At 37.1% G+C, this 25,660-nt stretch overlaps 1 protein-coding gene across 1 annotated transcript; it reads right to left on the bottom strand.

Annotated features, from left to right (window-relative positions):
* Positions 1-1,200: 1,200 nt before the first annotated feature.
* Positions 1,201-25,646, bottom strand: LOC113680247 (dynactin subunit 1). Its single transcript, XM_027197264.2, has 36 exons — positions 25,324-25,646; positions 24,304-24,482; positions 21,963-22,190; positions 19,654-19,776; positions 17,967-18,038; positions 16,577-16,684; positions 16,078-16,174; positions 15,773-15,851; positions 15,386-15,509; positions 15,061-15,096; positions 14,350-14,454; positions 14,044-14,145; positions 13,777-13,866; positions 13,499-13,621; positions 12,724-12,823; positions 11,765-11,850; positions 10,844-10,971; positions 10,591-10,705; positions 10,426-10,479; positions 10,195-10,326; positions 9,876-9,959; positions 9,453-9,506; positions 9,028-9,130; positions 8,291-8,390; positions 8,022-8,115; positions 7,197-7,325; positions 6,837-6,908; positions 6,163-6,233; positions 5,519-5,682; positions 4,761-4,870; positions 4,204-4,275; positions 3,946-4,110; positions 3,171-3,228; positions 2,635-2,726; positions 2,421-2,516; positions 1,201-2,055 (listed from the first exon to the last, which is right to left on the bottom strand). The coding sequence occupies exons 1-36, from the start codon at positions 25,475-25,477 to the stop codon at positions 1,918-1,920; spliced, it is 3,837 nt and encodes a 1,278-aa protein (XP_027053065.2). The 5' UTR covers positions 25,478-25,646; the 3' UTR covers positions 1,201-1,917.
* Positions 25,647-25,660: the final 14 nt, after the last annotated feature.

The raw sequence follows: 25,660 nt of genomic DNA, 5'->3' as shown, positions 1-25,660 counted from the left end.
GATGCTTAAATTTTCACAACGCGATTTTAAAGATATTTCTGGTAGTTCCTAAAACAAGGAATGACTTAAAATGACCTCAAATGACCTTCAGTGATTCCTGAAATGACCAAAAATGACCTTAAGTGATGTCTAAAATGACGAAAAATAACCTTAAGTTATGTCTAAGATGACCTAAAATGTAACCTTGACTGATGTCTTGACTTAAAATGATCAAAAATGACCTACAATGACTTAAATGACGTAAAATGACATTTAAGCTTTACTGGAACAATTTAAAATAGTAACTGCCAGTGATGTACAACAGTGAAACAGAATTGAATGTGCGAGCTGAGTGCTTACCTTGTTGGTTTCACTTAGTAGTATGCCACGTTAGATCACTTCGAACACCTTAGCTTATTGTGCTACTACCAGCTACTATTGTGGTCTCTATGGCTAGACTTAAACGTCATTTTTGGTTATTTTAGACATCAGTCAGTCATTTTAGGCACAGGCGTCCCAAGCTCACGTTTTGAGAAAAAGCAAACGATTAATTTATGACTCGGTGTTAGGGTTAGGAGAAGATCCCGTTAAGAATTTGAACACGTTATAGGGAAAGTATAGGGAACGAAATACGGTCGATTTACGACGATAAAATATATTTTAGGTCATTGTGCACATCACTTAGGGTCATTTTAGATCATTTTAGAAGTCACTTACGTTCATTTTAGGTCATTCCTTGTTTTAGTAACTACGATATATTTCAACTTTACGAACGTTTCTCCTCTTATTTGTCATCACAATATTTCACCAAAATTCCAAAGTGATCGTAAAAAAAAACAAAACAAAACAAAAATTAAGAAAACACGCATGACGCTCGAGGTAACCTCTCTCCATCTTGATGTAAACACTTACTCAGCACTATAATTAAAACTCTATGGTCTCACCCTACCTTTGATTTTCCGAGATAAAAGTCCGATTACGACGCTCAACGACCTTTCTGAAAAAGTTAGGAAAGAAATAGACAGCCAGTTGCGACGGCACGTCGTGCAAGAGCATTTTTGGCGCGAAACCTCTGGAAGTAATAAGATGCATCGCTATTTAACCAATCAGATTTGAGTATTTCAGCATAGCTAAGAAAAAAAGGGATAAAGGATTGAAACAAGGATCTACTCTCCAAAGAACAAACTTGTTTCAAACAAAACTCAATCAGACAACGGTAATCAGTTCTTAATATATTTACTTTTTCTTTATTTCCAAACCCTCAAAAAGTCTCCGAGAAACTCGAGGCCTGATTTCTTCCACTTTCTGCCGTTCACTGCAAACGGGTCAATCAGTCTAAATAATTACATCCAAGAATACGAGCATCTCGTGTTCCTGGAAACGAAGCAGCGGAGACCTTCCCGTTATCGTTATAAAATTTTACATCTTATCATATAACGCTTTTCTCATTTAATTTAAGCCTTTTTTAAAGACAATTTTTGTTTTAGTTGCTTTCGTTGTTGTTGTTGTCATCTTCCTCTCTTGAAAAGTCAATATTATCCGTGAAGGTAACAGAAATAATGTTCAGTAGTTTCTTAATTGATATATCACGCTCTCTTATAAGCGAAGTGAATTGGACAAGGTTTCTAACGCGGCCTTGCTAACTGCTCTTGTCCGCAAGTGGTGGGGTGTCCGTAATAGCGAGGTGCCCGCAGGGCGAGAGTCGGAGACTGTACTGCAATCTCAAAAACAGCACAAAAGAAAATGTGCGGCAACACGAGGCAAGAATTTCAAAGTAGGCCTTGAGACTCACAGCACTTTTCGCTAAGTTGCGGTAAGTCGGTTGTACCCTGGCTGTCACAGCTGATCAAGGCGAAACCACTCATTTCTCCACCTCCGACTACTAAATATAACATTATTCTGTCTAAGATTTTACAATTCATGTACACATTTTCGTTTTTAACTGACAAATACAGTGTGAAGTGTTCTGAATTCCTGTGGTTTCAAGGTAACGCAATATTTGTTGGATTTGGTGCTCGATGGCACAGGTATGGTGACTCTTCCCAGCTGAGGGGCCTGAGCTTTCTCTTGTAGAACCTGTATTACAGGGGAAAGGAAAAAAAAAAAAAAAAGGGAAATTAAAAACACATGCAGTAAATAGAGAAATAACCTTCCATCGCCCAAATGATCGCATCAGCTTACGCGAGAGCGAACGAAAGCGCGAGAACAGGCCCAGACGCACCAAAGAATGATCAACCCAAACAAAATTCAAACCAAGCAAAAATCGAAAGTAACTACATCGATGAACCGACCAACTGAACGAACACAGTCAAGATCGAAGTCAGAAGAAAGATCAAGCCGAAGCAACGAAAGAACGAGCCAATAAAATTGCTCGATGAAGAGGTCTGTGATGATGCATGGTTACGAAAGAGAAAGAAATCCAGATAAAAAACTGACAATACCTTGGAAAAAGTCGGAGATAAGAAAGATGAAAAAGAACTTTGACATGTTCCTCCTGGATATTCTGCTGCAATTAACTTCTGAATTTTCCCTTGGAGCTGAAAAGAAAAGAAATTTTTTTACACAACTAACAAAACCCTTCCATCATTAACGATTTAAAATGCTTTTATTCTAAAACGTCAATTACGGACAGAATAGGAAAAAGACTGCACTCACCTCTTCTTTTTGTCGCTTGAGATCGCGCAAAATAGCTGTTCGCTCTACCAAATGGTTAGCGGGAGTCATTTTGCTTAGTGCAGGAACTGACCCTATTTGTGAGGAAAACAAGTTCAGTTACTGAGACAAATAGCTAAGTAAACTTATCAACCATACTTCTAAGGTTCAGAATAATGTTTTCCGCCAACTTTGCTACAAATATACAACCTTGCTGAGGCATGAGGTCTCGTGCTCAGCCTTAAATTAAGACAGTTGGTGCAACAGATGATAAACGAGGGGTAATCCATAGATAAAGTGCAATGCTACAAGAGCAAATTTGTATTTCCTCGTACAAGTATAACTTTCTAATCATTTCAAATCCTTCTAAAGAAATACTCTCCTAATGTTTCCGGTTATTAGAATTTATGAGACTAAAATTTAATTTCCATCTTCCTTTAATAGTACTAGCAATAAGGTATACTGCAACTCCGCCAGTTCAAATAAAAAAAAAATGCTACTAACGAATATAAGTATTTGCTACATAACGTTTTAGGTACCTGATTTCCTGTGAGAAATGTCAACCACTTTTGGAAAGGCACTCATCTTTTGCAAGTTCTTGCAGTGAGAGAAACGAAAATCACATATATAACTAGAAATACAGGCCTGATCGATGCAGCAGACAATTTCTCTTAGCTTGCCTTGTTTTAGTTGTTATTTCTTAACGCTTTAACTCCCAGAAGTGATTAAACTGTAACTTCTCCCTATGACATCCATACATTATCCAGCTAACAGGTTATGAGAAAACTCAAACTTATCAGGTAGAAATTTGTTATCTTGATCTAACACCAAATTCCCGCAACTAATTTGCTAGGAAATGTGCGGCACCTGTTGGGGAGAATCAACAATCAGATTTTGGGAGTTTAAATATTAAACTGTTACCATTGCCACTATTGTTGTTACCCTGTTGAGTTAGCGAAGAAATCAGTTTGAAGATGGACGAGGAAGCCAGGGGAATGCAAATGCGTTAAACGAAGTGTGAGATCACAATGGCTGGATGTTGGTTTTTGTGACCGCTTTTCAAAGGGAAGGGAGAAGGGAATATTGATTGAAGAAAAATGAGGACGCGCACAATGTGCTTGGTAATTAAAGTTTGCATCATATGACCAACCGCGAGCGGGTAAGATATGCTCGACCAATCAGTTTACAGGATTCGTTTCATCTCTTCTACTCAAGGAGCCAGCCAAATAATAATTCGCAGTTCAAAGTTCGTCTTTAATTCAATAATGCCTGCCCGTTAAAGCGAGGTCGTTGTCGCGTGGATTCTGTTCATACCTCGAGTAATTTGTTAGTCTCCCTTGTAACAGTGTTAAGGCTTGGTACTAATTCCTTCTCCTTTTGTTCTTTATCCGCTGTCTCGTCAGTCTGTTGCTCCAAAGGCTCAGTGCGAGGCTGAATTCTCGGTGGTATGTATATTTTTGGCAACCCATCTAATTGCTCCTAAAGAAAAAAATGTCACCATTCGAGCGAAACAGAGGGCTGGGTATACTTATAATAGTAAGAAGAGAGAGTTAAATGCACTGGCCACCATACCTTCATATGCTGACTCTTAAGACGGATATTTTCGTTTCTTAGATGCTTCAAGGCAATTTTAAGTGAGTCAACCTGAATGGAAAAAAAAAATCAAACCAATCAACACAAAAGAGACCAACTAACTTTGACACAGTGTCTGACAGGACGCACATAAAATATTTCAAGTCAAAGCAGGTTACGTAAGTTACAAAGGTTATAAGAGGCTAGAAAGAAAAATCAAAAGCTGATAAGAAAAAGGTGCCCAACACAATTACATCTTAGGGCAATCCTTTATTTTGCATTGCGCACCGTTACTTCACATAAGTTCACACTTATCAGCCTGCGAATATTTTGAGTCCCGCGAGTGACCCAATGCACAGATAGGTGACACCCATAGCAAACAAGACGAAATCAATTTGCGCATTGCGCTAGCTCTTTCTGACTTCTTGCTTAACACAGTCTTCGATGCAACTCTAAGAGTAACAACAATGTAACTAAACTTTCAATCGCTCCTGACGGTTGTAGTACCGTCCGTTGCGACTTACAAGCACTGTCGTGTTCTGTGGCAAATGGTTTACCTGAGCAAGTATTATAGGTGAATCCTTTATTACCACTTGTACCGGCTGTTGACCCGCCCCTGGGCTACCCCGTAGAGGAGAGCCTCCGCCGCCCTTAGCAGCAGCCGCACCTGATAGAAAAGGAACAAAGAATAACAAACAATTAGAAGATGGAAACGCAACATTCCATAAATAAAACAGCAAAAAAGTGCGGGCACTATAATTGCATGGCGGCCAGTAAAGTCACGGCCCCCACGATAATCCCTCAAAGGGCTTTACAATGTAAACTCAGTTGATATTGCAATACCACCCAACGACGCAGTGCCACAATTTCTTTAGAAACTTATCCCCATTAAAAATAACTTCTGCCAAGCTTTCCTCGTCTCTGTACGCCATCACTGTTTACTTAAGTCGAAGAGCAATGTCTTTAACTAGGGTAAAGCAGCAACTTACAACTTATTCTTGAGAAAAAAAATTGAAAGTTTCCACCATAAATTGTCATGACTTAATTCACTTCGAACAGCCCGCACTTGCAGTTATTGTTTTAACTCTCATTGGCTGGGCAAGTGACAACTAAATCAAACTAATTACATTACTTTTGACCCTCAAATGAAAATTGCTCTTAAAAAAAAAAAAAACTCTCTCTCAAACTTCTCACTTTCTTTCGATCTCTTTCTTATACCACAGGCAGGTAAAAACAAAAAAAATAAAAAAAGACAAGAAGAGTTTTCCAGACATCTTTCAAAGTTGTAAGGATATATCAGCATGAATCTCCGTACCTGCTACAACAGCCGCGATGCTAGATGATGATGTGGCATGGCGCGCAAGATCGGCCAGAAGGGACTTCTTTGAGTAAGCATCTAAACGTTTCTTCATGTCGCCCTTCTCCTTCTCCAAGGTTTCAATGTCGTTCTGGAGAGCATCCATAGTTTCTTCGAATTCCCTACGAAAAGAATAAAATAACAAAAAATATTGGTTACGCATTGACGATTTACTGACACCACTTCAGCCGTTATGCTAGTGCACGACTACCAGAGTACAGTGTTTATTTCAATAGGCTATTTTCGAGTCACAAAAACCCTCACTTTCCAAGTGAAGCCAAGCGCAAAAGCTTTATTTTGAGGATGAGTTTTATTTGTGTATATGAATGATTTTCCTATTGGCAAAGGCATCGAAAATGTCGACAATGGTTTGTTCTTGACATAAACATAAAGTTGGTGGAAAATTACCACAAATAATTTCTCCAAGTAGCAATGCAGTCCAAGGTAGCTGAAAAGATGACGTAGCAGAATTAAAGCTCCCCTCTCGAACCCCTCCCATCCTATGAAATTGTCACATTTAGAAAACAACGACGTGAACTTTAGAGCTGATGTAGTCAGACATACACATCTAAGGGGAATTGTTAACAGCCTTTAAGACTTACTTTTCCTTTCTTGCAAAGTCCTCCGTAGATTGCTCCATTTTTCGATTTGCAGCTTCGACTCGTGCATCAGCCTAAACATGTAATAAAACAAAAGTTGGCTTGCGTTTTTTTCCTGTTATTACGGTCAACTCGAAAGAAGGCGACCTATGTTTAAGAAACCTAGTATTAGTATTGTACCACACAGATGAATAGTGCTCTCCGCGCACGCTGATTGGCTTGTTCGGAAGTGATAAGCAAGTACTATTCACCTTCAGGCAGCCAAAAAGACAAAATCGCGCGTCAAGAATCAACTTTAGTTTCCGTCCATTTTTCGGTAAATTGACAGAAATTAATTAATATTTATTTCTGTGTGATGTATACTAAAACAATTATTCACCACAGCGTCTAAAAACGTGGTGGATATATACCTCTACTTCAATGACTATGTGTTAACTATTCGATTGATACTCTTTCTGTCGATGAAAATAGTCTTACACTGGCCAGCATTGCTACTAAGTCAATAAAAAAATCAAAGCTTCATCGTAATTTGAAACCAAAATGATTACACAACCCGCGACAAAGGTTTATTGTGGTTCGCCTGTAAAACGGTGACTTTATTTCCCAGGAGAGACATGACTGCAAACTGCCTATCAGAATCAGAAAAAGAGTATTCAGGGGAAAAGGACCACTCTCACCTCTTTGTTGATGTTTTCGAGACGTTTCTCCAATAATCCAATCCTAATATTAGCCTGACTCAGTTCCTCGTTCTGACCAAAGGGAGGAAGAACAGTGAAATTATAGGACCCTTGACTAACATGTTCATAGTACTCACTCATCGCTGTATACCTTAGTATAAAAGGTGCTAATTCAGAAGATTACTGTCGCTTGGAATCGAACCAAGCCCCACTGTATAAATGCCTTCATTTAACTTACTAATTTAAAATCTCGTTATCCAACTTGAAAATTAAAACTCTTCAAGAGATTACAATCTCTTGGTACTCTTCCAACACATTTTTTCTCTTATTAAAAAGGAAGAAAGCTCTATGCAACTGTACCTTCAGTTTCATATTTTTCTTAAGGTCCATGAACTCGTTTTCCTTCTGAAGGAGTTTCTCTTCCACGCCGGCCGAATCAAATAATTCTGACTTAAAAGTCTTTGCGCGCTGAAGATAGGGAGGATCCGCCTAAACCACAAACAAAAGAGCTGTGTGTTATGTCACAGTGCTAGACAGCGGAACCTCTATTGAACAGACAACCAAGAAACTGGGAAATCTGTCCCACGAATTGAAACGGTCTGCGCAAGCTCATCATTTTATGCCAAAAAGCGCGGCACTCTAACAATCCCAACGCCTGCTATGCAAATTCAGACGCTGTAAGTCCAACAAATAAACAGTTAAGCCCTAAAGTTTACCATAATATACAAAACGAGAATGCGGATGACTTTGCGTGACTGGAGTAAGTTGCGAACGCTAACCCATTCGGTCCAACTATCCGCACTTCTGCGACACATTATCATTATTTAAGCACTAAGAATTTAGTGTTGAATCGAACTGTAACCTCTGGTTGATATTCATCTTTTCCCTCCTTACATTTCGAGAAATTTAAAAGATAAGTAACTTTTGGGTCACTCCTGAAAGCGAAGAACTTAAAAACTGGCTGAAGATAGAACTAACAAAGAAGACTGCCAAGATCACAATGCAAGGTTTAACCCTAGAACTATTATATGCGAGAGAAAAAGTCGACATATAAAATACTTCGGTTACTCCGTTCTTCTTTGAATCTGAGTAAAAAAGGTGAAGGCTTAACCCAACCTACACTCAGGCACATGTGAAGATGCCGCTAACAAAATCCGAGAACAGTTTGCTTCACACATAACACACCTTGGACTCTTCTTTAGGTTCAGCATCATAATCGCCTTCTTGTATTTTGGTCACAAACGAGTAAAGGAAAGAAATGACTTCATGGAAAGTTTGACTGAAAGAAAAACAAGAAACAAGAAAAACGCAATTGCCTCGGATGAGCAATAAGAACACGTTACTCTTGGACAGCTTCACAGTTGGGATTAAGGTGATGTTAGAAGGACTACCAAACTTTAAAATATAAAATGATTCACTTTGTGTTCGACTCTGAAAACGTGTATTTGACTGACCTGACTATATCTTTACACGGTACTTCATCCGTCTCAAACACCAACACGGCCACATCACTGGCCAACTCGTCAAGTTGACCACTCAGTAAGTTTTCATTGTCTACAAGGGTAAAAACAAAAAAAAAATACTAAAAAATCAGTAAATGAAACTCCAATCGACACTACATCGCTTCGAATGCACCCCTCTTGCTACCACAAGATGGTTGCATTCAAATACAACATAAAAACCCTTCCTACACTAAGCGCATTACGATCCAGATTCGTAAAATCGTCACAAAAGAATTCACAACAGCGAATCAGATAAGAGGAAAATACCACAAGGGGCCCATGAGAATTCAAAGTAAATAAAGCGAACCCAAAGCAATCAAAAACTTCTTTCGACACTCGATTAAAAGTTGATGGATAGTGTGACCCCGAGGTACAGTGTTGGAAAAACCTGCGCTCCATGCGATCATATTCAGTACTTACCTCTTGATGAACGGTCTTAATTGATATCATTCCTCTTTGTGTCTTAAAGAAGTATCCATCTTGATTCTTTTTTAGTATCAAAAACGACCAAAGAATTCGAAAGACTCCACTGTACATTTTCGAAAGGGGTTCACTTAATAGACGTTGAAATCAAAAGAACGTTGATTGGGTGCACAATTTGCATTGTTCCAGAATCATCATTCGAACTGATTGCAGTTAATCACGAACTTCCATGAAAGGTATTTATCACTGAGGTTATCAGAACTTACCACCTAGACTAGAGGCTTTCTGTGTAACAGCTGCAGTAAGTTCCTGGCAGAATTTCAGCTCCAAATTCTGTTGCCTGGCGCATTCAATCAGCGACTCTTGAATCTTAAGAGAAATGAAATGTTTACTACGTAACTCTGACAAATACCATTGCTGTTCAATAGTTAAAATTTTTTCCTTGGTGTACTGAAAAAAATTCACTTAGAGCAGGCCGTTGGGACTTGGTAAAGAGTGATCAGGAACGCTCAATAGAGGTGAAGATTATAGTAATGGGGGGGGGGGGGGGGTAAAAATTTCGGGACTTTGAAACCCGAGTGCTTAATACAGGGTGACCGCTTAATATAGCCGCCTAATACGGGTTTGACTGTAATAACATGCATTTCACATAAGTACTACTGAGGGTAGTCAGAGGCAGCCGGCCACATACCTTATCAGAAAACGACAGGGTACTTTTCTGATCTTCTGGCATTCTTCTTTTGATCTGGAATAAAAAACAAACAAACAAACAAACAAAAAAACTTGGTTTAGACGCCAGTGAATTGTAGCTAGTAGCTATGGGAGACGAGCCATTGAGTATTGGCAAACAGAAACGTGTTTATGATAAACAAAATAATCCACCTAGGAACACAATCATTACTTTAAAACAAATTCTGAGAACTAACATAAAAGAAAATGACCAAAGTGAGTAGGAATAATGAGCAGTCGGGTTTAAGGTGAACTCTTGCTTCAGCCAAAACACCAACGTAGGAGAATAGCCATCTCCACTTGATGTTTAAGGATATTTTTGGATAATTCCCTACAATTGGAATCTCATACTCTGTATGAAACAAGAGACGATTCTTTTTTTAACCTTTCTGCAAAGCTGCTGAATTTCCACGTTTCTGAGTTCCATTTCTTGAACAAGTTCACCAAAGGCACTTCCTTCATCACAATCCTACCAAAATAACGAAAAAGCAGTAATAAATTCACGAAATTGAGAGGACTTGAAAGACAAAGACTTCACTCCTGTTCCTCTAGTTCAACAAGAAAAGACGAGAGAAGGTGAGCAAAAGGCAGACAAGAGGGAGAGTCAGAAAAGTAAAGGAGAGGAGGGGGGGGGGGTAGCTTCCAAAAAGCAACTTCTCTGCCTTTTTTATGCAGCTGCTCATTGTCTGACGACTATCACATACCTTACTATACTGCTTCAGTCTCTCAATCTCTATGGTAGCACCTTCTGTTCCAGCAGTGAAGATCTTCAATTCGTCGGACAAGAACTCAGAATGTGACACAGGGTTACCAGCCAAGTGGAACCGAACCATAGTCTAAAAACAAAGATAATTCCCTCAAACAGTACACTCGTGTTGAACATTTTCATGAACACTTCATTCCGATTACACAAAACAAAATGTCCCATTACTCACAGTATAGTAATGAATTGCCTTCTCCACGGGTTCCATGGCAACTGTATCATCTAACTAAAGCAAGTAGATAGCAAAATTAATTTAGATACATATACATATTTCCTTAAAATGAAAGAAAGAAACCATCAGCATTAACAATGCAAAAACTTAGAGTTTAAAATGTACCTGGTCTTTCTTAAAAAAGTCAATAAGTCCATCTACAGCCCTCTCGTGTGCTGCTAGTTCAGGGTATATACCAACTAGTTTGTTGAACAAACCAGCATCACACTGATCAAGAGCTCTGCAAGCAAATGCACATGAACAGATTACATTTCATAACAACGTTAACTGATGTGCAGTGACTTGTGGCGAAAATGTCAGTTTTCCAAAAGACTAGAGCTGAATTTTTCCCCTCAAGTGATATCATCATTATAGTTACCTTTCAATATTCTTTACAACTGCTTGGAGAACTGCCAACCGGTAAATGAGTCCAGAAGCAAAACTTAGTCCTTCACCAGTTTCACCTTGAATCTTGGCAGGATCCTCGAGACATTCTGTGATCTCATACTATATTTATAAAAAATAATTTTTAGTATTAAGAGGTTACCTGCAACACTTGCACTGGTGTCAGCCTCATTCAATTTTATGTAAATTTCTCTATAATTGTTAATTGCTTAAGGACAAACAAGGCTGTGGATATACTACGTGCTTTCACAGTTTGACTTTGTGGAGCCTCCAAGCAGGTGGCACTGTGGCATGAGCATTTCTTTGTCCACAAGATAGTTTGAGACTTTGAGAAAACCAAGTGGGTAAAAGGTTCTACGAGATGTCTTACAGTACACACTTGACCTTCAGCACTAAAATCTCGCCGGTAAGAGTTATTGTTTAGACTTATCATCACCCTTTCAAATCTGACCATTTTCAGATGTAGAGTAACCCTAAATGCCCAGAATACACGTTTTAAATAGTGACCAATGTATTTCTACACTGTGTTTAATTACAGACTGGACGCATAAATACAGCTACCCCCTTGATACTGGTTTTGTGTCTGTGTTCACTAAATAGAGGTGTCTACTGAGAACAAGTTCCTTTTACAGCAGATATAGGAGCAGCAAGTTTGCTAGATGGGCTACTCTCCTGTAGCCACAGGATGAGTACCTTACATTGGGTCAGCAAGAAATAGGTTTCACTGTAAATTTGATCCAACTTGAATACTCATGAATTGATTCACATAAAAGATATCTTCAGTCAAAGATTAAGATTCTCAGGTCTTTAACATGACATCATTCAGTATTTATCATAAAATTAAAATTTGGATAAATTAAACAAACTTTGCAATTCAAATTATTGCCTGACTTGCCTTTTGTCTTAATTGAGACTGCAACAATTCAGTCTTAAAACTGAGACGTGGAATAAGTAGCAGCAATAAGACACTCTCATTGTCACCTGCAACAGAATATAATGTGTTAACACATTTTAAAATGTGCCTTCTGGAGGTTAAGCCTTCAATAACACTTGAAACCTCCTCATCTTTAATAAATGAAAATAAAAACCAATGCCCATTTGAAAGACCTAAATGTAGCACCGAGACTGATGTGTAAGAGAAAAGGAAAAGCATAACAATTTCTTAAAGAAACTGTACCACGTCAATGTAAAACATCAAGTTCCTTACAAACCAAATGTTGTTCAGAAAAAAGTTCACCACAGAAACTAGCTTTCAAAAGTTGGAATGAAAGCCTGTTATGGGAGCAATTAGGAATGGAGTACCAGTTAATGGCACATTCATGAGCAAATAGCAGTGAGGGTCCCTTGCATTCTGGTAATTTGATGCTGACATCTAAGGGCTTCAAATAATGGTCATTTGAGAGAATAACTCTCTGAAAAAAAACCTGTTGGCTGACAATCAAGTGATGATTGACTGACAGTTGGCCAACAGTAAGTCAGCTATCAGCCAACAGTTGGTCAAAAGTCAGTAGAAGTGAGCTGTTCTTCACAGTTACCCAAGTAACAGCAGTCTAAATTAAAGTTCTTGCTGCAGTATGATTCACTACCCAGAACTCATATGAAGTATGTAAACAAATCCAAGTTAGGATTAATTGGTGACAGCATTGCACTACTAAAGAAAGGTGAGATGTTTATATACTGTACCATTTAAGAATAAATTTCATACAGGAATTACATGTAGTATACATGATATAAACTGTGATTAACATCCTTCCTTTAAATCCTTATGGCACAGTTCAAATAAATTTGCTCTGATTTCTTGCACTTACTAATTTAGTATTTTAAAAATAAAATTATTAGAAAATTAAATCTCACCCCCTCTCCTTACAAATGACTCAGGCAGAAATGAATGGAGCATTTTTATCTTTTCATTTGCTTGCTGCAGATCAAACTTTCTTAATTCATTCTCTAGAGTCTGTGAAAAAAATATATACATTTAAGATTAACAGTGCAAGTTTAGTATAGTTTATACAGTCAAACCTGTATTATGCATTCATCCTGTATTAAATGATCAGTTGTCAAAGTCCTGAACTTTTTTCCCCTTAGCTACTATTACAGTGACTTTCCCCTCTTTAAGCGGTCATAGTATCACTGTCCTGAGTCCCAACAGCCTGTTTCTATGGTCTTCAATCTGCATTGAACATTTGTTTGAAGTGTGACCACTCAAATATAACTAGGAGTAATCTTTCAAGTAAAAGTAAATCCAGGTTCACTTCTCAAAATCTCTGTCAGTAGTATTTTTTAGCTACTTTTTTGTAAGAGGTCAATTATAGGATAAATGGTGTTTTCTTTAACACCCCTATTCTGTGGAATCTGTATTAAGCAGTCAACCTGTATTAAGTGGTCACACTGCCATTCCCTGTGGGTAACTGCTTAACAAAGGTTCAATTGTACATACATGTATGTATACCAATCAATCACTGGTAATAAATATCTTCAACAAAGTTTCAAAGTCAAAAGGAGAACCATCTTCCTACTCCTCACATAAAACTTCCAGAATACCAGACACACAAAGTTAAATGAAGTTTTTACTTTTGAGTCTTATAACCAGTCTTATACGCATAGTTTCATGAGCAGTTTACACAGGTACCTTGGTATAGGTCTTCAGCTCAGCAGCCTTAACTTTAAAGTCCATCATTTCAGGTGAAGGAATGTCGATGACTTTTTGTTTCTCTGAGTCCTCTTGCTGAACTTGCATAGCTCGGTTATTTTCCTAATGACAACAAAAAAAATTACAACAACCAATTCAGAATTTTTATTTTTTTAAATCCTGTGGAGCTTTATCACAGCAATCAATGACTTTTTTTTCGCTCCTTGTTTCACACCACTACATTTCAATTATTCAACTTTCAAAATAAAAATCCACACCTGCAGTTTAGCCACCAGATCTCTGAACTTAACAATTGTTTGCTGATGATCTCCAATACTTTCCTGAGCTGCCTCTAGTTTACGCTCCATCTAAGAAAAATGTAATAATTAATATAAAATCTTGCTAATTTACATCTCTAAAAGGAACAGTTTAAAGTCCATGACTTCTTCCCATCAAGTGACTTTGTGAATATCTAACCGTAGCAGGAGGATATTGAAGTGCAAAAAGCTTTTAAAGTGTGGAGGTGAGCATAAGGATGACTTTACCTCACGAACTTTGTTGTTGTTCATTTCCAGTTCTTCTCTTAGGTCATGTTCAGTTTGAAGGTGATTTTCCTCAAGTTCCTCATTCAAATCCCTGAGAGCTTCCTATGGTTGGATTGCATAATTTTCAGATTAACTTAATTTTGATACAAAAACTAACCAAGCTCACTCAATCTACTTTCATTTGAAGTTGTCTTAATAGCCATAATGATTGTTTACTAGATTTATAACTCAATAAGCTTTCATGCCGTTAAAATAAGATAAACCTCTTAAGTACAATGATTGTACTCATGGTTACAGTTCACTTACCAAGTCAGCCACATTCTCCCTCAGGGTGACAATTTCTTCTTCCAGGCTCAAATTCTTATCAGTGAGGGTTTCCACCATTTCCTCTGCTCCCAATGCAGTATCAACCTTTTATAGATAATAGAGGGAAACCATTAAAACAAGCAAACTAAAGTCAAACTACCTCATTAGCACAGATAACAACCTACTGAAAAACAGTGAGTACCTAAAACACCTCTGCAATTATTTTCAAAAGCCTAAGCCTGAAATGGATTTATTGCTGTGTGCCCTGAGACCAGGGTACATGTGCAACTCTTGGGAAATCAGATAAAGGAAAATTTCCCATGAGTTTTATCCATGATTCTTTTCTTGAAGCAGACACAAAAGGAAGCTACTGTTTGTCATCCATGGCATCCATGGACTTCAAAAAAAATGCTTTCTCTTCCTTTCTTTACCGGTTTTTTTTGTTTTGTTTTGTTTTGTTTTTCAAACTGTTCAACAAGTAAGGTAACTAGGCTACCTAGAGGCCTGTACAGAGCAAATAGGGAAGTTGCAAAGAAAGGAAGTAAGCACTTCTTACAAATACAAACAACTTATGAAATTGTATGGTAATTTATATTTTTGATTAAAAATTGCACTTCAAAACGGTCAGTCCTAGAAAAGCCACCAACAATACTATCAAAAATTGAAAAAAAAGGAACTGTTAAAAATACAAAGGAGACAACAGACACACACCTGTTCTTTGAGTTCAGCCAAAGCTGTTTCAGCTTCCTGGAATTTTAAAGAAGTACCCCTTTTAAAATGCATCACCTCACCATTTTAAAGCATAACCTATCAATGGCAACTTCTAATTTTTGTGCTTTGTTAACCACTAACATAACTCAGAAATGGAACCTTAACAGCTCTCCCACATAATTTGTCTTTCAACTCATTCAGAAGCTATACAATTGAAAGGAATCTGTAGGGTAATGTAAGTGCTTACATCCAGTTTGTGTGTACTGACATGAATACATATCATGTTCATGAACAACTCAATCATCACTTTCCAAGCTGAACTAACCTGTAAAGCTTCAGAGAGCTTTTCCCTTTCATTCTGAAGTGTTGTGTTTCCATTCTGCAGATCTTTGATTTGTTTCTGCAAGGACTGCATCTCTGCTTTATCACTTGCTTGGACCTCTTTGAGTCTAAGGTTATACAAGCCAAACAATCATAGTAAAGATGTGTATCAGTAGTCAATGGGCAGTAAAGGCAGCATGCATAATGGCATTTCTAGCTTAAAAACACCTTTTTCACTATATTTAACAGATTTCAAAGCAAATTGTACATATCCATTATCATCACTTTTTTCCCACTTCATCTTTAGGTTTGTCAAAACATGACATGAATGCCAGAAAATACAATTAACTGCCCTAGGTGTATTCACTTTAAGCAACAAATGAGATAATACCTCATGATCGCTTCCTTCAGCCTGCTGTTTTGTTGCTCAAGTTGTTTAACTTGGGCATTAGCTGCAGCTCCCTCAATTCCTTTTAAAGAACAATATTAAACATGGTTAACTACCCATCTATATGGCCTGCCTTGCCCTAATGAAATTAGATCAGTTACTGTGCCATACTAAGTAAACAGCAAATTGTTAATCTTTGGATAAATCTTTAGATAAATGTTGAATGTGAAAGATGATATCACTCTGATCAGTATTTCAATTAGAACTTCAGATAATTCATTAATATTCAATTGAGAAGATAATCTTACCTCCTTCACTAACTTCATTCTTCAAAATTTCTAGGTCAAGAGTAACTTCTTCCAACTTGTCCTTCAATTGCTCATTTTCTTGCTGAAGGGATTCCAGCTGCAAAACATTGTGCATTATATAAAACCAGAATGCATGTCAACCATTTGTAGGTATCACTTGACATTAACTTCACTCTGCTAACTATGAAAAAAAAAAGCACTGAGAAGGCTCATATTTCTGATTTCATCTAATCTGCCCTATGGTATCAAGTAGCAAATTGGGCTAATGCATTAAGACGTGACAAGCATGTTGGACCTTCGAGCCATAGCTACAAAGGGATTAAGAAAGTACAAAAAAAAGTCAATTGGTAGTCTCTGGTGAAAAGGAGTTATCTTAATTTGTAGAATTGTTTAATTTGAAAGTATTCTTAATAAAGGAAAAAATGTTAACAATTCAAAACTGTTTGGTATCTAACAATCTAATTACGTGGTTCTAATAAATTCAATGTAAAAAGAATACCCTCTCTTCAGCCATCTCTTTATCCAGAGTTGCCATTTCGACAGCTTCTTGAAGCTCTGTCAACTCTTCACTGTGTTCTTGGCGATTTTCAGTGATCTCTTTCAGCTCCTGTTAAAAGGCCACAAAAAATAATTATTATCTTATCATCTGGTTCCAAACTAGAACCAGCATTTCACTTCTCACTTGGAAGACAACAGCATCTGCATTCACTCTGTGCCTTGTGTTTTCTATTTAGTGCAGCATTAAAAACAATAGATTTGAATTTTGCCTTTTCATTTTTTGTTCTTGTATGAGATCATTATTGAGCTTAATCCATAGACACCAATGGTACCCTAATTTAAACCCTTCAGAATCAGCAAATACATGTACATGATGAAATTCATCAGTAATGCTTATGACACGCCCCCCGGAAATTGTGGTGAGGGGAAGCCAAATCAAGATGTTAATCACTTTAATTGTCAAAAGACACAAAATGAAACTTGAATTTAATTTCCTAATCCAAGTGAAAAGCAGCTCGCACTCCCTTACGTGAATTTAAAAAAAACCTTGCAAAGAAAGTAAGTGGAAATTTAAACTTAATCATGAGTATTAGTTAATTTAGTAATGTAAAAAGTGTTGTTAAGTAATCTTCATGGATGAAAATTCAACTTAAACCGTTCCTTCCTTCCCTATTCTCTTTCTCTCAAACTGTCAAAGTTAAGCTCATATCATAAATATTTTAATCACTAGAGCAAATCAACAAATTTTGGAAAGCACAGATTAAAACAGTCAAGTTTAATTGTGTTGACTCCCAAGAGAGAAATGACAGACTAAACAATATCATGATCAACAGAGAAAGTTACAAGTAAGCCCATATTTTTCTCATAGCTACTTTAAACAGCAAAACAATTGTCTAAACCAAGAGTTTGAAGTATAAAGATTGCATTGGAGAGGGCCTAGCTGCATGTCATCTTAATTTCAAATCAATATTTTCTGTTTGCTGTGGAAATCAAGGGAGATTTGTTTGATACTTTGCTACGACATCCAAGAGCACTGCTGGCCTTACTCTGATTACTACCATCAGAATGGGTTACTAGCTAAAATCATTAATTCTGCCAACAGATTTTACCACACTACAGAAAAGAAATGGACACTGGTTTCCATATCCACCAATAGTCTCACTACCTCATTTTCATTCTCAGGCACAGAGAGGCCTTGAGGTCATTTACAGCTTTTCTTAACTATCTTTAAGTGATCACTTAAAGTGAGACACTTATATCATTTTGTAACACAAGCATGTTAAATAATGATAAAATGTACCTGTTTCATGATCATAATATTCAACATGCAATAATGTTTGAGAGGTGAAGTAGTCATAAAATAAGAAGAAAGACAAAATATAGTAGGTCACCTTTTTTGCTGTATTCAGTTGAGCTTGTAAATCCCTCTGTGCTTCTTGCCATTTTGTCTTATATTCTTGCATCTAAATTATAAAAAATACTCAAATAAATTATGACTTAAATGGATTATCATAGTACTGAAATAATAAAGAGCTGTTGATGATTACATAAGCAAAACGAGGAACATTTGATGGATTTTAAGTATCAGTTATGCAGCTACACTGCTTCCTCAAGAAGGTTTTTAAAAATCATATTTTCCTATCTCTAAGGGATATTATTCTTCTTACTTGTACAATCAGACTGACTGGCGATGACTTTATTGACAAAAGGGCAGCTGGAATCCAATAAAACATGCCACTCAACACTTTCACTCTCAAGATCTCCTTAGTAATTCTCCTTACTGTCTACCATACAATTCTTATGATGGTAGTTAGGTGAATTTGGTATTTTATCAACTTATAATCCCCTAACTATTACTTTTCTTTATTCTCATCACTTCTCTTCTGGATGATTATTGAATATATTGTGAGGAGAAGTTCTGTGTTGGTCTCTCATAGGAGCTAAGGAGTTACAACAGCTTTCTCCACTACTTTGGAGTATTTAATATTTCAGAAAATCAAGGATTGAAAAAAAGTGGAAGTTCAAATTTCAAATATGAATTATTCAAGATTCCAACATAATAAAATAACATTGATTGATGCTAAATGATTAAGCAAACATAGCAGTTTCCAAGTGACACTAAGGCTGATGAAAAATTTAGAGTAAAATAAACAATATTAATGTGCATAAAATTATACTGTGGACTGAGAGAAAAAACTTTATGTGCAAAGCTGTGAAAATAAAGGACATAGAGCCATCTTTATTATCCACTGTTGAAGCAAACATGTATTAAAACCCTAAATTGAAAGGGAATCTCAGCTGGAAAACTGTTTTTTTCCAAAACAGAAAGTTATCCTCTAACTAAAACAGGTTAAGTGGTTTAAACTTTGTAATTTCACCCCTTTTGCAAATGCTACGGCATTAATATTCACCTTTTCGTGCTTTCACATTTCCTGGTCATTGCCATGTTTTACTGTTGCAAAGTTAGCTGGAAGATTATGACGTTTTATATTTGTGGTTGCGAAGGAGTGAATTTAGAAAAAATAGGTAGATTTGATCAAATTTGTAAAAATTTTTGTGGGCCAAAATTGTTAAAAATCCACTGAAGGAAATTAATGCCTAGTAAATATCTATTCCAGTAAATTTTGACTTCACAGGTCTAAGCTGAAAAAATAAATATAAAGATAGATTTTCTTCGATCTTTTCACTTTTCCAGGGAGACTTGAGGTGTTTTTTTTTTCAATAAACAGGACCTCAACACACAATGGACAACTGATTACTGATTACATGATTGTATACCATCATTCAGAGGAGATTTACCACACCCTTCATTAACATGGTTTAATATGTATTTCATATTGGTTCTTCACACTCTGTTGATGTATCAACTATATTGTACATGTAGTGAAACCAATAAAGACTCACCTAAAAGAACAGCATTCAATTTATTCCTATTTACCTTTTAGAGAGGTTTTCCATGTCATCAGGACAGGATCTGCTTTGCTCCATTTTTATGTTATTTTATCAATTATATTACCAGTGCTTAGAGTTTATTGATAAAAAAGGCAACATTTCTGGTGAAAATTATATTATACAAACCTGCTCTAATTGCATCCTTGATTTCTCTAGGTCCTTCATTTTGGCCTTGTCCTCTTGCCTTTTACTCTTCAGGGTCTCCAGTTTCTCCTCCAAATCAACAACAGCCTTTTCTTTTTCTAAGACCTGCATGCAGATATAGCAAACTCTATCAAATTAAGATTTTAAACACAATCTAAAGATTATTAAATTTTCAATCTGGTCCCATGGGTTGAAGCAACAGGGCTCAAGGTGTGGGTATTTCATTCTTTAGACTTCTAGCAGACTTTTTAATGACCAAGGACAAAACTATATAATTATTCACACTGGATGGGATGGTGATACATGAAAACCACCCAAAATAGAGATGTCACGGAGAAAAATGAAAGGAAGTTACTATATTCACTCAGCTAGTGGACTCTTGCATGTTCTGTGTTGATGCAGGTATTTTCTTCTTGATTTTCAAAACTTATTGCAAGTGGGGCTCCCAAAGCTTATGTTTCTAAAGTAATGTGCAAAACTGAGAAAAGCATTGAAAACAAATGTTCAAAATGAGGCATGAACAGGTGTTTCAATAAGAGCTCGCAATGAGCAAAACTCCCCAATATTGAACTTTTCGTTAGGCAAATACAGATGTACTCGGCAGTTTCTGCTATATGATTCAAAATGTATTAAAACCCATGCATTAATGTACCATAATGTATTTCATCCCAACCATTCTTAAAAAGGAGTAAAAACACTAAGTTATTTTGCAATGCGTAGTTCCAGAAAATATCCATACCCCCACCACGGAGGGAATTTCATATAGGACCCCCCCCCCCTTCGGATTTTTCCATTTTGGGGTAGCAGTGGTAGCCCCCCCACCCCTCTGGAATTTCCAAAGAATTTTCTATCACCCCCTATACCCCCTGGAAATCTATACCCCCTGGAAATATATTTTTTTCTCATAGCAAACAACAAACAAGAGGGACGTGTGATTTTGTCGCGTGTATATTCGAGAGATGGTGTACACGCACAAGGTAAACGTCGCTAACTAGCTTAAACTTAACGTTTGCTTTATTTTTAAATACAATACTTATCCTTAAACATTTAACACAGTATTTTCATTACACGAAAGGAGAAAAAAACTGTACAAGTCGCAACAAAACACTTTTGAACTGTTAAGTTTGTACAATGTACTGAGAAAATTGCGTGCACTTGAAATGGAAACATTCGAAATCACATTAAGCAATGTAAATTTGTACAAAATTGTGTCATAAATAAGAGAGCAAAAGAGAAAACCGAGTCAGCAGTAAGTTATTTTGAACTCATCTTTCCAAATTCCAGCCACTAATGTAAAATTTCTTCACACAACCATTGATTCTTGTTAACAGTGGGTCGATAATTTAGTCCGATTGTGCATAAACAAACCTTGGCTAGTTACCAGTCCCACGCGCATATATACAAAGCCCTGGATCCTAATGTTTCTCAATGTTACTATCAACAGTACGCCTGTCCTTATCATTCATTGTAACATCGCAAGCAAGTAAGCCATAAAGAAATCGTCAAGTCTCCTACACATTATGATACAACAGAATTAAGCTCAGTGCAGATCAAAATTAAGAGATGGCTGGGGTCAATAAAGGGTAGTGAATGGTAAATTTATGCGAAACTTTGCGAGACGGTGAGACCAGTGTTTTTTTTTTTTTTGCAAGACCGAAACTTTTTGAGTGTTTTAATTGCGAGACCAATGTTAAGACCCCAAAACCGCTTTGCAAACAATTCAAGACTGTGAGACGTTTTGAGTCTTTTGAATCGCTCAAAAAACAAGACTGCCGGATCGATCTGTGAGATTTAACTTAAATTTTAAAAAACAGCATTGGACAGTTATTTGCAAATTTTACGAACGTGAAACGAGTTATGACTGAGGAAAATCCCTAGGTAACCACTCCTGTTGGTTGTAATCTTTGGAGACTGGTAACGAGTAATGGCGGCTCCGTTCGAAAAACAAAGTGATTCTCTTCTTTATTTGATGTTATTTATGTTCCAAAGCGCTACAAGGATAAAAGAAAACTTTCTTTGGCTGCAGAACTGTTAGAAGCATCGTAATTTAACAACTTAAACTTCAGAACGTCCCACTAAAGTAGGTAAGTGGCGCCAATTGACATACAAAGAAAGTCGATTGACTTCCTACCCTCTGAATGAAAATTTCGCCTCTTACCCCCCATCCCCTCTGGAATTTCCTGGGACTTTGACCCCCCCACCCCTCTGGAATTTCCAATTCCCTCCGTGGTGGAGGTATGGATATTTTCTGGAACTACACAATACATCATAATCACCTATCCAAGACTAACCTTCTTTTGAAGAGCCATATACTCATCAGCTGATATCGCTGGTCCAGAAGACATCTTCCTTGGACCTGATGGCAAAGGGGTTGAAGCAGCTGCTGGAATCTTGCTTAGGGAACTGTCCAATGATGGCTCAGGAGCAGTAGTTGTACTGGTTTTAGGTGTAGCCAACCTGGAGGAAGGTGGGGATGGTCTGCTGCCAACGTTCTCTAAGGAACCTCTTGACCCAAAAGACTGAAACAGTAAAGGGTTTAATAAGTGAATAAGTTGCTGCTAAGATTTAGTGTCATATATGAAAAAAAGGTTTCATCAAGGAAATCCTAACCCTAATCAGGGCTGTAAGAAAAAGGAAAATGGGAATCAATCTACCAGTAGGTATAATTTTTCTTTTTCTCAGATCAAATTTTTTTCTGCAACAGAGATAATATACCATAGTTTTTAAGAGACCAAGTAAATTCTAACAGGGCCTGAAATTATACAAGCACCAAGTGAATTAACAAAACCAGTCAACTATGAAGGGAAACTTCAACTTTTAGTTATTAGTATAATTGAGGAAAGAATTGTAGAACAACTGTTTTTAATTCTTTATTCAAATTATTTCTGAAGAAATTCATGAGAACATGAATATACAACTGTAGACACAAACAAACCATGCTGATACACAATTTATATTAGATAAACTAGTAACAGTAAATTGAATGGGGAAGGGATTTGAACCCTTTGATACCCATGAGTGACCAAGACAGAATTTCTCCTTACAACATAAACACAATATCAAACAGACAAGTAATGAGAATAAATAAAAATATGTATTAAAAAAATATTTAGTTTATCCTATACCAGAGTCTTCAAATAATCATCCCAAGGATTATACAACAGACAGTAAAGAGAATTATTGATGAGATCTTGGGTGCAGAAGAATTAAGCATTACTACAATGTGTGTTTCCAGAAAATATCCATACCCCCACCACGGAGGGAATTGGAAATTCCAGAGGGGTGGGGGGGTCAAAGTCCCAGGAAATTCCAGAGGGGATGGGGGGTAAGAGGCGAAATTTTCGTCCAGAGAGTAGGAAGTCGATCGATTTTCTTCGTATGTCAATTGGCGCCTTTTACCTACTTTAGTGGGACGTTCTGAAGTTTAAGTTGTTAAATTACGATGCTTCTAACAGTTCTGCAGCAAAATAAAGTTTTCTTTTATCCTTGTAGCGCTTTGGAACATAAATAACATCAAATAAAGAAGAGAATCACTTTGTTTTTCGAACGGAGCCGCCATTACTCGTTACCAGTCTCCAAAGATTACAACCAACAGGAGTGGTTACCTAGGGATTTTCCTCGGTCATAACACGTTTCGCGTTCGTAAAATTTACAAATAACTGTCTCGGTCTCGCAAAAAAAAAAAAAAAAAAACGCTGGTCTCGCCGTCTCGCAAAGTTTCGCATAAATTTACCATTCACTACCCCTTATTGACTCCAGCCATCTATTAATTTTGATCTGCACTGAGCTTAATTCCGTTGCATCATAATGTGTAGGAGACTTGACGATTTCTTTATGGCTTACTTGCTTGCGATGTTACAATGAATGATAAGTACAGTCGTACCGTAGTAGAAAACAGTTGATAGTAACATTGAGAAACATTAGGATCCAGGGCTTTGTATATATGCGCGTGGGACTGGTAACTAGCCAAGGTTTGTTTATTTACGCACAATCGGACGAAATTATCGACCCGCTGTTGACAAGAATCAATGCTTGTGTGAAGAAATTTTACATTAGAGGCTGGAATTTGGAAAGATGAGTTCCAAATAACTTACTGCTGACTCGGTTTTCTCTTTTGCTCTCTTATTTATGACAATTTTGTGCAAATTTACGTTGCTCAATGTGATTTCGAACGTTTCCATTTCAAGTGCACGCAATTTTCTCAGTACATTGTACAAACTTAACAGTTCAAAAGTGTTTTGTTGCAACTTGTACAGTTTTTTTCTCCTTTCGTGTACTGAGAATACTGTGTTAAATGTTTAAGGATAAGTATTGTATTTAAAAATAAAGCAAACATTAAGTTTAAGCTAGTTTGCGACGTTTACCTTGCGCGTGTACGCCATCTCTCGAATATACACGCGACAAAATCACACGTCCCGCTTGTTTGTTGTTTGCTACGAGAAAAAAATATATTTCCAGGGGGTATAGGGGGTGGTAGAAAATTCTTTGGAAATTCCAGAGGGGTGGGGGGGCTACCACTGCTACCCCAAAATGGAAAATCCAAAGGGGTGGGGCGGTCCTATATGAAATTCCCTCCGTGGTGGGGGTATGGATATTTTCTGGAAACACACAATATGAAAGCATCACTCTTACCTTCTCTTTTCTCATTGATGATGGTAAAGGAATGGAAGTACCTCCACCAATGCTGCTGCGGGTGGAGGATCCACGTGGAGGTGATGGGGAGGTTGGCACATCCTGAAGAATTGCTATTTGGGACTGACGCACAAAGATTCCATGGTTCTCAGCACATTTGAAATACTCTTTTCCTTGCACTAAATCATATTAAACAAATTCTTAGCCAGTGGCAGAATGCTACAGACTATGCTAAAGTGGAGTTAGTGAGATAGTGTTTCCTAAAACATTTTTCATGAAATAGCTCACATCACAAATAGGTAAAATGAGGCAAATCCTGTGTATTGTTCAACGAACCAAGCAGGCAAGTTTGGCCTATCTTCCCACCTTGCACAGGTAGCCTATTCTGTCTGAGATACTTCCATAATTGAAAAAATGTTACAGAAAAAGCTCATAAAATTCAAGTAACTTGAAGAACTATTTCACAGAGGAAAGAAACCAGCATGGAACAAGTCCCAAAAAATAATAAACTGACCAAGCCAGCCTGCTTAAATAGTACAAAAGAGTATTAGCCTTCAGTCCATAACATCATGACCTTATACCAATATTCCCTATTACAGTCCTTATGCTCAGTTGGTACATGGCTTGATATTTATTTCCACATGTTACTTAACTCACATAAAACTATTATGTACCAGTGTGTTACTTTTTAAATGAGTGTAAAGATCCCCTAAAAGTTGTCACACACTCGAAAGATATTGAAAGTATACACCATTTCCAGATCAATATTTGAACCTGTATACGTAATTTCTCTAAAATTAAAATTAAAGATCACGGATGGTAACCAAAGGTTTAATTCCATGAAGTGTGGCGGAAACTGACGAATCAATATCGAATTTTGCATGGGTAAAAATGGCTCGAAGTTTTAAGTTATTGATTTAACTGATCTATTGATTTTAGAACAGCTTTTCTTTTTCACAAGCCCCATTCACGATTCAAACGACATGAATAATTTTTATATTCACACTTAACAGTTCGTACCTGAACCGTCGTTTTTTCCCTTTGCTTCATCTAAAATAACTCCGATCCACTTTCCAGAGGCAAACATAGTTGATCCGACATAAGCCACAGTTCCCACAAGGCCTTTTCCAACAACCTCCACTTTCATTCCAATCTTTGCATTGGGCCCCGACATCTCGATCTAGATTAATCTTCTGATGACTTATATTATTTTCTACAATAATTATCAGTTTCTCTAATCCACCAAAGAAATGAATTAAAGAACAAATTCTACATTTCTTTCTATCAAGCACTCCCTTCAAGATGGCGGTTAAGGAAGTACGCATGCTCTGACTCCTTAATGTGTTTTTGTGCCTAG

This window comes from Pocillopora damicornis, chromosome 2 (genome assembly GCF_964200805.1).
Source record: "Pocillopora damicornis chromosome 2, jaPocDami1.2, whole genome shotgun sequence".
Classification (NCBI taxonomy): domain Eukaryota; kingdom Metazoa; phylum Cnidaria; class Anthozoa; order Scleractinia; family Pocilloporidae; genus Pocillopora; species Pocillopora damicornis.
The sequence above is the reverse complement of the archived record's forward strand: the minus strand, read 5'-3'. Positions and strand labels throughout refer to the sequence as shown.

Bases quoted from the DNA above. Each gene is read 5' to 3' on its own strand.
- LOC113680247 (XM_027197264.2), bottom strand. From the start codon at position 25,477: ATGTCGGGGCCCAATGCAAAGATTGGAATGAAAGTGGAGGTTGTTGGA. The intron at 18,039-19,653 runs GTTTGTATAATA...TTTATAATTTAG, and splicing joins CAAGGATGCAATTAGAGCAG to ATGCAAGAATATAAGACAAA. The intron at 13,867-14,043 runs GTAAAGTCATCC...CATTTTTCTTAG, and splicing joins ACAACAACAAAGTTCGTGAG to ATGGAGCGTAAACTAGAGGC.